Here is a 12,536-nt window from a genome sequence, read left to right on the forward strand (position 1 = left end):
CTTTAAGATTAAAGCCTCATTTTTAGGCCCCACTCCAGATTCATGACACCAACTAGAGTGGTAAACACTATTCTATGAAAGCACATTATATACAATACAACAGAGAGAAGCAGGGAGAGCGCCAGCAAAGTGGTTCTGTGCAACCAAGACTGATAACCTGAGTCCTATCTCCAAGACCAATTGGTTCAAGGACAGAAACAACTCCCATAAGCTCTCCTCTTCACCTGTGGCATGCATGCACACCCACAAACAAACAAATAAAAGATGGCAGAAAAGAGCTGCAATGTACTAGAAAGGAAGTTCTCCAATATTGAATGATAGCAGAACTTAGTTTTTTTTTTTTTTAAAGTACTTTAAAAACTATCCAGTCATGGTGGTGCATGTCTATAATTCCAGCACTCTCGGAGGCAGAGGCTGGCATATCTCTGTGAGTTTCAAGACCAGCATGGTGTACAGAGTCTAGGACAGCCAGGGCTATTAAACAGAGAAACCCTGTCTCAACAAACAAACAAGCAAAATAAAAGAACAGAAAAACTGGCTAATAACTACTAAAGTTGAAATAGAGACTTAAGAATACTTGAAGTTTAAAAAAATGTAAATTTTGGAGCGGGAGAGATGGCTCAGTGGTTAAGAGCACTGTCTGCTCTTGGGAAGGTCCTGAGTTCTATTCCCAGCAACCGCATGGTGGCTCACAACCATCTATACTGGGATCTGATGCCCTCTTCTGTTGTGCAGGTATACATGCAGAAAGAGCACTCATCTACATAAAATAAAATAAATAAATCTTTTTAAAATTTAAATTTCCTATAAGCTAATGACTTATATAAAACCAGATGAGATGAATTCATAGTAATCATAAGATGAAAATATATCATGAGTGGCATATCACAGTTGAAATATTATAGGAGTAGCACTGTCCTTGAGGAGGAAACAATGGTGTTCTCTTCTGGTACAAAATATGGCAAGACGAGAAAACAGATTGTGAGAATTTGATTAAAAATTATACTTGATCAGTTCAGTACACCCTCTAGTCAACAGGATTTCCAAACAACTGATTTTACTCCATCAGCCAAAAAGTAAATTTATGCTATCATCAATACAATTCTCATTATAAAACTTGACAGAACTTCAAAGCCATTCTTAATCTAATCACCATAATGTTGATGACCAGATTTAAAGAAAAACAGATATGGTATTTAACAGGGAAAAAAAAAAGCCTTTTAATTAAACGAACATTGAAAATAAAACCAGTTAGCTTTTCTAAATCAAATGTACCAACCTGAGGATTAGAACATTTGATCTCTAATGACTCTAAGTCAACATGCAGACAGACAACGAATGAATGCCTTCCATCAGGTCCCAAAGGAAGCAGCTTTTGAGATGTGACCGCTAGAGTAGAGGTACATCCCATGGGCTCCACTAGGGAAAGTGTCACTTGCTTTCCAAAAAGGGTATATATGCTGAAATGGTGCAAGCTTATGGTCCAAGGAAATGCATCACCTAAAGAGAAAACAGAAGATCAACAAAATTATATAGTCAATTAACTTAAATAGAAACTTCTCTAACATTTCTATCTGAAATGTAAATACACTGTCATAATTATATATTAATATCTATATTTTTACAAAATAAGGAATATCCATATACATGCATCAATGTATCTGCCATATAATATTAAGAACACTGGATTAAGAACAGTGTGTAAGTGGTTACCACAGAGTGACTTATTTTCTTCTATGTATAAACAAAATTTCTTTAATAAGAATGTTGCATAGCAACCATTGAAAACATTTTAATTTCAAAAATCAAAATAAAACAATGGAGTATTTAGAATGCATAAATTATAAAATTTGTTAAAATGATCAATATATGCATTTCACAAAAATTATTGAAAATGTCTTACAACTAAATGTGAGAAGCAAAACTACGAAAACTCTCAAAAGTTAACAGAAGAAAATGAATGATGATTTTCAGACACAACCCAAAGGAGCAGTACATGAGAGAAAAAGCTGATGAGCTAGCTGCCAATGAACTTAATATTTTTATTTTGTGCTGAAGAAATATTCAAGAGCTGAAAAGGCATGCCACACACTGAGAGAAAATAGTTAAGCAAGATATCTAATGAAAGGCTACTATCTAAAACACAAAAGTACTAAAACTGAACAAGAATAAAATAAATTCTATTTAAAAAGTAAAAATTTTAGCAGGCATCTCTTACAACAAAAGGTATACAGATGGCATTTAAGCTCTAAATTTCATGTCACAAAGAATAAGTAACTCAAAGAGAGAGCATCGCATGGCTATTATTAGAAAGGCAAAAGCACACTATCAAATGCGGCAGGTGCAATGTGCAGCATAACAAAGGAGGCACAGTCATTGATGGTGTGAATAAAAATTACATTGCCCCTTTGAAGACACTTTGGCGTTTCTAACAAAAGTAAACACTGAGTACATAACCCAACAATTACACACTTCTGTAATTATCCAACAGAGCTGGATGAACATAAAAGAAATCAAACATAGGTGTGTGTGTTTCATAAACTGCCCAAATTTGGAAGTGATTTTAGGTTGGAGAATGGATAAACTCTCCAACAGACAATGGAATCTTAGTATAAAGAAGGAAAAGAGCTAAAAATCATGAAAACAAGCAGAAGAAATCCAAGTGTACAGAATTAACTTAAAGGAGTTGCTGTGAAAAGGCCACATACTGGATGTCTCACTATATTACATCTAAAAAGGTTTAGCTAGGAGAAAATAAATAATAAGATTATTGAGTGCCAGCTGTTGTAGCAGATGAAGAAGCTGAGAGATGAGGGAGTGTAGTTCTGAGGAATTTTTCAGTTAGAGAAAAGTCTATGTATGAAAAGGTAATGGTAGAAATCTGTCATTATACATTTCTCTCAAGTTACACAATGTATACTACCAAAAGACAGTCCTAAACTAAAGTACACTATTAACTTTGAGAGGGAGAGATGTCTAAATAGGCCCATCAATTGTAGCCAATATAGCATCCAAGTCTGTAGTTCCATGAAGAGGGAAGTACATGTGTAGGGGCAGGGAATATATAGGAAATTTCTGTAATTCTCTTTTAATTTTGTTGTAAACCTAAAATTAAGTGTCACAATGGTATCAAACACATTATATGTTGATTTTTAAATATAAAATTTAAAAAGGAAAAATTATCTTTTTCTCAATGTCCAAAAAAACATTTCTTTCAAAAGTGATCAAGAAACTGTATAAGCACTATAGTTCTGTTAAACCTAGTTTTTGTTTTAAAATAAATGTTCTAGACATTAAGAAATGCAAAATTGGCTAGCATGGAGTACATGGTATAAAAATTCATTTTCTGCATTTAGAACCTACAGAACTTATAGGTAAATAAAGGATGAAACAGGCTGAATGTGATCAGTGAAAGAACAGTGCTTGTAGCAACTATATTAGCTAGATTAAGTGATATTACGCTGTGCCCCTCAAAATGTGACAGCCAATGTAATCTCATCACTTGAGAGGCTGATGGGGTGGGGAGGTTGTGCTAGCCTAGGCTCAGGTATAGTCTAAAATTTAACATCATTTGTAAAATTTGGATGGTACTTAAAAGTTCTTTTCTAAGATTTGAACGATTCCTATTTCCACAAATAATTTAAGAATTATTAACAAGCCTAGAGAAAACAGGAAAACAGGACATAACCTTCTTCTTAAATGATAGAAATTGATTATGAAGCTGTTTTAAAACCTAAGATGGAACAATGCATATAAAACGAATAGGATGAACATGAACAACAAAAAGAGTCCTTATGTTTTCCATAGATTCTGAATAATTTTCACATCAGTTTCTACTGAAACTCACTAAACCCAACAACAGGAAAGTTTTAACTTACAAATGATCTCAATATTCCATTTCTGTCAAAATATTTTATTAAAGTCACAGGCAACTTTTTCAAAGAAGAAATAACAAACCTCTGCTAGGCACAGGACAGAAATCCATCTGCTCAGAGGTGTTGGCTCGATGTAGCAAATTACATCTGCAAAGCTCACTGCAAGTGCTCCCTAATGAAACTCAAGATGTTGATTTTGACCCAAACATCCTGCACAAACTGAATCTGGCTACAGTGAGATTGATCTACAATCAGATGATACATTTCAAAAGAGAATCCCACACTTTGAACTTTAAAAATAAATGAGTAGAAAGAGCCTAAAAACCTCTAATTAGACAGCTTCCATTTCATCCCATTAAGCATTTCTGTAATTTTTACAATTTTTTCTTCACAGTTTACTCATTATATATTCCAATTGAAGCCCCCTCCCTAACTCTTCCCAGTCCCACCCTCCCTTCCTCTTCCTCCAGCCCCTTCCCCTAGTCTACTGAAAGGGGAGATCTTCACTATTGCCATCTGCCTGTAGCTTGTTAAGCTCTTCAGGACTGCCTGGATCCTCTTCCTCTGTGGCCTAGTAAGGCTGCATCAGGAGCAATCAACTGAGTTCACGATAGGGTCAGCCCCTGTTCCCCTCACTAAGAGATCCACATAAAGACTGAGCTGTCAATCAGCCACATCAGAGCAGGGGGTCCAGGACCTCTCCATGAGTGGTCCTCTGTTGGTGCATCAGTGTCTGCAGGACAACCTGAGCTCAGATCTTTTAGTTTTGCTGGTCTCCTTGCGGGGCTCCTGTCCCCTCTATGTCCCTCTATTCTCACCCTTTCTTTTTCTGTAAGACTCCCTGCGCTCTGCCTATGGACTATGAAAATGTTTCCACCAACCCTACGTCCAATAGAGGGCTAATATCCAGAATATATAAACAACTCAAGAAACTAGACACCAACAAACCAAATAATCCAATTTGAAAAACGGGGTATAGGGCTAGGCAGAGAATTCTCAACAGAGGAATACAGAATGCCAAAGAAAGACTTAAAGAAATGTTCAACATCCTTAGTCATCAGGGAAATGCAAATCAAAACAACACTGAGATTCCATCTTACACCAATCAGAATGGCTAAGATCAAAAACTCAAGTGATGAGAGTAGCTTGAGGTGTATGGGGGAGCAGCCCAATGGCTTGAAGAGCCATTACTAGAGCTAGAGCTATAGGTTAAGCCTGACCAAGATGACAACCTCCCAAAAGCACAGACTTTCTGGCAGAGCCCATGGAGGAAAAGCCAGTGGGGAGCCTGGCCAGAATTGGTGATGTACTGGGTAAGAAGATGGAGGAAAGGGGCTTTGACAAGGTTTATGTGGTCCTTGGTCAGTTTCTGGTGCTAAAGAAAGAGGAAGATCTCTTCCCAGAAAGGCTAAAAAGACCCATGTGGTGCTAATGCCAAGCAGTTGAAAGACCACTTTGGGTGCCTTTGAGAGTGATGTGATGCTTTCTTGTAATGTTCTCTGGGGACCCATGCCCCAATGCCCCCTCCTAGCTATAGCTTAGGGTTTCCAGCATCTCCAGCTGAGGGGAGGCTCCTCCTGTCCTCCATGAAGGAAAAGAGTGATGTTGTCACGGTCACCTCCTATGTACTCCAGGGTCTTTTAGGAGTTCTCGCCCCTCACCATTTCATCCTTTTTGGAACTCCTGCCCTTGCAGGCCTTGCCCTTCCTCCAGCTGCAGTTCCATGGCAACAGTTACCAGATTTTCTGAATGGATTCTGGGCCCCTTTCTCCCTCCCCTCACAATCCATTGGATGCCCCTTTGAATCTTTTTCCTCCCTTTGGCAAAAACAGTCACTGTCCTCACAAAGATTTTTAGATGAATAAAGTCATTGGCCTTCAAAACAAAACAAAATAAAGCAAAACTCAAGTGACAACACATGCTGGAGAGGATGTGGAGAAAGGGGAACTCTCCTCCACTGCTGGTGGGAGTGCAAATTTGTACAACAACTTTGGAAATCAATCTGGTACTTTCTCAGAAAATTGGGAAAAGCAGTATCTCAAGATCCAGCTATACCACTTCTGGGCATATACCTAAAAAAGATGTCCAACCATTTAATAAGGAAATTTGCTCAACTATGTTCATAGCAGCTTTATTTATAATAGCCAGAATCGGAAAACAACCTAGATGTCCTTCAATGGAGGAATGGATACAGAAATTGTGGAACATTTACACAATGGAATACTACTCAGCTATTATAGACAAGGAAATTATGAAATTTGCAGGCAAATGAATGGAACTAGAAAAGATCATCCTGAGTGAAGTAACCCAGAAAGAGAAAAACAGGCATGGTATACACTCACTTATTAGTAGATATTAGCCATATAATATATGACAGCCACCTACAGACCTAAAGAAGCTAAACACTAAGGAGGACCTTAGGAAGGGTGCTTAAATCTCCTTCAGAATGCCAAACAGGAGAGACACCAGAAGCAGTGGAAGACAGGAAACAGGATGGAGGCCTACTATTGAGGGTTCTCTAAAAGGATTCACCCAATAGGGGATGAAGGTAGATGCTAAGACTCAAGGCCAAACTTTAGGCAGAGTGCATTTCCGTAATTTTTAACAAGGGCTCTCAATAAAGAATCTGATTGAATTACTGATGGATTTTTAAACAAGTCAGAAATTAACCATTTCATTTTAAGTGTGTTTTTTGGCTTACCCATCCTATTTACTCAGAATTTTCAGAAAACATCATATAGACTACAGATATTTTAGTGAGCTCGATCCTTTTCACATCCATATTAGATGATGGATTTGAGCAGAGAAGAAAATGGGGATCACATCTATTCTTCTCACCTTAGTAAGGAAACCACAAGATGAATAGAAAAAATTAAGATCAGGTTAAGGATTATGATGAGAGGGAATGATAAAGGAAGGAAAAGAGACTTACTACAACATAAATTGATTTAAAACTAGTCACAGAAGACCATACACTATGACTTCATTCATAGGAAGTATCTAAAATACCAAATTCATGCAGGCATAATGTAGATTAATAATTGCTACCAGGCTGAGATAGAAGGAATAGTGAGTAATTGGAGTGTTGTTTTTATAGGAAAAAACAAACTATTCTAAATTCCAACAGCAGGGATGGTCACACAACACTGTGCACACCCTGAAGAGTATGAAATTACTTTAAAAGAAATTCTGCCACACAGAGAATACATCTTTAAAATTTGTTAGACACTATTAATGAATGTCAGTAAAATACAGTGAAAACAATTTCAACCTTACAAAAGTACTTCTATACTTAAAAAAGCCCCCAGAACTCAGTAGTTGAGCTTAACATAATCTTTATTAGCACAGCATTTTGCATGGGATGTACAAAGATCTCAGTTATATTCTCAGCACCACAGACAGGGGAAGGGGATATTTCCTATTATCCAAACTTAAATATGAAAGAATGAACGTATCCAAGATGCTAGAGACAAAGATGATACAAACAATCTTTTAAAAATTCTCCTTTTAATATGTCATATTACCAACCCAGAAAAAGTTCTAATGAAGCTTTCAGTTCAAGAAAGGCAGAGAAATGAGCATCAAATCTGGAGCTAAAACTTACACAGGCTATCTTCACTTAGCGACAGGCAGAATATGTAGAACACCAAATACCAGAATTCCTATTCAGATATACCCATAATATGAACAAGGTGTTGACCCGTTTAGAACTGTCAAAATTTGAGCCTTGTTATTGAAATACAGAATTATATTATTTTCTTTATGACTCCAAACTTTCTCAAGTTCACCTTTTGTTTGAAATGAGTATGTCAAAGTTCAAAGAGGTATGAATTTGCAACTGAAAATACTGCAGTCTAAAAAAGCAAGTACATTCTGGAAAATGAACCAGAGCTCAAGTGCAAATAAATTAGAAACCTGAAAAGTAATATATTCAATTATTTCTACATAATATACTCACTTATAACTCAAGTGGCTTCAATTAAAATCACCCTCTTTTATTTTTACTTTGGCCTATAAAAACCACTAGCCAATTCCCCATTCCCTAGGTAATGAGACATGCGTGCAGACCCAGGTACCTCCTAGTACTTCCTCCTGTCCTTTTCAGCCTTTCCTTTTGTCCCATGTGCAGTCCTTTGTGCCTCTGCTGACCCACAGAGGCTGCCGCTCCAGGCTGGGACTCGATAGAAGACCTTCATTATTCTGCCTTCCTTTATTCAGATCGTTCCAGACTCAGCCTGGCCTGCAGGAATCCCTCTTCCTAGCCCAGTCCCAACCTTTACAGATGAGGCCTCATGGTAGAGACCCACAGTCCGCCTAGTTTGTCCTAGCTGTCCTTTTAAGCCTTTCCTTCTAGCCCATTTTTAATCCTTTGTGACTCCCACATATCAGTGGAATAACTCTTACAGGAGACCCCACACCCACTCTACCCAGCTGTGACCTAGAACTGCTCGCTACCAGAAATGACAAACCCAGCACAATTGGTTTGGGATTCAGAGAAGACATGGCCTCCTCTCTTGGCTAGGGCCCAGATTGGACAACAGCAATCAAAGAACAGAATACTCATCCAATAAATATATCTACACCAGATTCTAATGCAAAGACACAAACACAAACAGTATTATGCCTCCTCTGCAATCCTCTGGACCCTGAGAAAAGCAAGTTAGCTGAAGCAATAGACAAGGACTTCCAAATCACAGCCATGAAAATGTTTAAAAGCTTAAAAAGGATATAAATAAAGGCTTTAAAGATGATCATGAAAAAAGGTGAAAGAAATAACAAAAACAATTCAGGACATGAAAGAATTTACAAAGGATAGCAAACTGATATAAAGCTAAAGGAAAAAATGGTGTCAAACAAAAACCTCAGAGGTAAGCTTCAGCAGTAGATTAAAAGACAGAGAGAACAGAAGTTAAGGTCTTAAAAGCAAGGTAAAAATGGATATCTAAGTCAAAGAAAATATTAAATCTAAAAAAATTCCATAATAATGTCATAGAAGAAAATATTCCCTATCTCAAGAAAAAGATGCCTATCTAGGTACAAGTAGTATACTGAATAACAAATAGACAGGATCAGAAAGAAATTTCCCCATGACACATAATAAGCAAAACACCACATTAATAGAACAAGGAAAGGGAAAAAAAAAAAACCAATCATCTATGAACAGAGTAACACATTACATTTTAATCATAGCTCAGATAGCTAGAAGGTCCTGGACAGTTTTTAAACAACCTCTGAGAGACCACCGATGCCAGCCCAGAATACTATACCCAGTAAAACTATCAAATACACTCTATGGAAAACGAAAGCATTCTATGATACAACGTGAAGTTCACCAATTCAGCTCTAGAGAAGATACTAGAACGACAACTTCATTCTGAAGAGAAAGCCTACACCCAGAGCCAAGTGAATTCAGTGCAGAATCCTATCCAACCTGAAAAGAAGAACTAACAATAGTACTACTCAAATTACTGAGCAAAAAAGAAACTGAAGGATATTTCCTATTTTTTTTTTTACAAAGCAACTATTACCTTGATATCAAAATCACACAGAGACTGCCCCCCACATAAAGGAAGAAAATTACAGACAAATATCCATTTTAAATAGAGATGCAGATGTCTATATGAGTGAGTATATACCGTGTGTGTCTTTTTGCTTCTGGGACAACTCACTCAGGATGATCCTTTCCAGGTCCCACCATTTACCTGCAAATTTCATGATTTCCTTATTTTTCATTGCTGAGTAATACTCCATTGTATAGATGTACCACAATTTCTGCATCCGCTCTTCACTTGAGGGGCATCTGGGTTGTTTCCAGCTTCTGGCTATTACAAATAAAGCTGCTACAAACATGGTTGAGCAAATGTCCTTTTTGTGTACTTGAGCCTCTTTTGGATGTATGCCTAGGAGTGGTATGGCTGGATCTTGAGGAAGCGCTATTCCTAGTTGTCTGAGAAAGCACCAGATTGATTTCCAGAGTGGTTGTACCAGTTTACATTCCCACCAGCAGTGGAGGAGGGTTCCCCTTTCTCCACAACCTCTCCAGCATGTGTTGTCACTTGAGTTTTTCATCTTGGCCACTCTGATGGGTGTAAGGTGAAATCTCAAGGTTGTTTTGATTTGCATTTTCCTAATAGCTAATGAGGTTGAGCAGTTCTTTAAGTGCTTCTCTGGCATTCGATATTCCTCTATTGAGAATGCTCTGTTTAGCTCTGTTCCCCATTTCATAAGTGGATTACTTGGTTTGCTGCTTTTCAGCTTCCTTAGTTCTTTATATATGCTGGATATGAGTCCTCTGTCAGATAAAGGGTTGGTGATGATTCTTTCCCAATATGTAGGCAGTCTCTTTGTTTTGATGACAGTGTCCTTTGCTTTACAGAAGCTTTTCAGTTTCATGAGGTCCCATTTATTGATTGTTGCTCTTAGAGCCTGTGCTGTTGGTGTTCTATTCAGGAAGTTTTCTCCTGTACCAATGAGTAGGACAGACCCACTAAAATCTGTGCATCTAAAGAAACTAAGCAAGAGGGAAGACCCTAACTAAAACGCTCAATCCTCATCCTGAAAGGCAAAGAGGATGGACATCAGAAGAAGAAGAAAACAGGAAACAAACTAGGAACTTGCCACAGATGGCCTCTGAAAGCCTCTGCCCTGCAGAGTGAATGGAATTCTATGTAAGAAGTGGGAAATAGCAAGAGCTGGAGAGGACAGGAACTCCACAGGAGAGCAACAGAACAAGAAAATTTGAACACAGGGAACTTCCCAGAGACTCATACTCTAACCAAGGACTATTCATGGAGATAACCTAGAACCCCTTCACAGATATAGCCCATGGCAGTTCAGTGTCCAAGTGGGTTCCATAGTAATGGGGAGAGGGACTGCCTCTGACATAATCTGATTGCCCTGCTCTTTGATCACCTCCCCGAGGGGGGGAGCAGCCTTACCAGGCCACAGAAGAGGGCAATGCAGCCACTTTTGATGAGAACTGATAGACTAAGATCAGAAAGAAGGAGAGGAGAACCTCCCCTATCAGTGGACTTGGGGAGGGGCATGCATGCAGAAAGGGGAGGGAGAGTGGGATCGGGAGGGGAGGAGGGAGGGGCTTATGGGGGGATACAAAATGAATAAAGTGCAATTCATAAAAAAAGTTAAAAAATAGAGATGTAGAATTTCTTAATAATTTGTAAGCTAAGAACACAAAAAAAAATTATCTACCATACTCAAGTTGGCTTGTTTATTGCTGGCAGTACTGCACAATGGTACAGCCCATATTGATGTCAGTGTCCTCAAGAAGATGAAAATTAACCTACCACAAGATCCAGCCACACCACTTCTGGATATATATCCAAGGACTCTACATCCTACACAAGATCCAGCTACACCACTTCTGGGTATATACTTAAGGACTCTACACCCTACTCCAAAGATACTAGCCCAGCCATGTTCACTTTTGCTCTATTCATAATAGCCATACACTAGGAAAAGTCTAGATGACCATCACTAATGACCGGATAATTCAAATGTGGTAGATTTACACAATGGAATATTATGTAGCTGTTAAGGAAAATGGAAATAGCCTGTAAATGGATGAACTAGAAACAATTATCCTGAGTGAGGTAATTGGGACACACACACAAAAAGAAAGTATGTCTTCTATGTGGATGCTAGCTTTTATGCTACAGCTATATGTGTTTCAATAGTCACAGAGGCTAGGTAGCTAATAAGGGATGGGAGTGGAGTGAAGGAGATCCAAGGAAGAAGAAATTAAGTAGAGTGTAACAAAGATATAAAAGAGAAAAGTAGAATAGGATGAGAAGGGAAATGGAAAATAAAGCAAAAAAACAAACGGATGGAGGAGGTGTAGCACTCATTTTTAAACTCTATTTTTTTGGGGGGTTCCTTAAAGCCACTCCCTTCCAAAACCCCAACCCTAGGTAAACGAGAGAAGGTTAGTGGGGGGGGGGCACAGACCTCTTTACTTCTCCCAGCAGTTTAGGGTCAATGTTTTGTTTTGTTTTGTTTTTCCCAGGGTTATACCAATTCTCCATCAAAAGCAAAAGCAGTCTCCTTCATCTCTCTCCTCCAAGCCTTTGTACCACAAAGCATCTCTGGTCTCTCCACACTGCAACTCGCCACACTCCACCACTGTGCGCCACATATTCTCTTTCTCGGCTCTCATATTTATATTCTCAGAGCCGTACACCCCGCCCCTCTCTGTGCCATAGTAAGGCAGGCTGTTACCAGCTGTCAAAGACCACATCCCACACGAGACAATTACCAGCTGTGGACAAACTAAAGTCCAAACTAAAATACCACACTTAGAATTAAAACAAAAAACATATTTACACAACACAAATGCGTTGTAAAGAAACAAAAACTTCCATTACATGGGGGTAACTAACATTTATGGCCTTTGAAAAAGCCATATGGAACCCTTGCATTTAGAAGCTACATGAAACACATACATATACGAACTGAAGCTAAATGGAGTCACTATACAATGGGGCTGTTGTGTTGTATACAAGAATGTATACAATTTACCCTTGTTCATTCAAATGCTGGTTTCTCTACCCCATTCTCTGGTTTCAATCTTGACATTACACTATGATGTTTATTCTAAGCATTACCTGTCTCAGGTTTGTGTAAGCATGCCACTATTTAGAACAA

General features: G+C 38.3%; 1 protein-coding gene and 1 pseudogene across 4 annotated transcripts in view; one reads left to right on the plus strand and one right to left on the minus strand.

The window, feature by feature from the left end:
* The window catches only part of Vps13b (vacuolar protein sorting 13 homolog B), a 641,091-nt gene that overhangs the window by 340,792 nt on the left and 287,763 nt on the right, over positions 1-12,536 (minus strand). For all 4 annotated transcript variants that reach the window (XM_060392854.1, XM_060392863.1, XM_060392849.1 and 1 more), the window contains exon 24: positions 1,280-1,500. In XM_060392854.1, the coding sequence (XP_060248837.1) occupies positions 1,280-1,500 (221 nt within the window). The remainder of the gene's footprint in view (positions 1-1,279; positions 1,501-12,536) is intronic.
* LOC110543445 (barrier-to-autointegration factor-like) lies at positions 5,100-5,368 on the plus strand (annotated as a pseudogene).

The sequence above is a fragment of the Meriones unguiculatus genome, chromosome 1 (assembly GCF_030254825.1).
Source record: "Meriones unguiculatus strain TT.TT164.6M chromosome 1, Bangor_MerUng_6.1, whole genome shotgun sequence".
Taxonomy (NCBI): Eukaryota; Metazoa; Chordata; class Mammalia; order Rodentia; family Muridae; genus Meriones; species Meriones unguiculatus.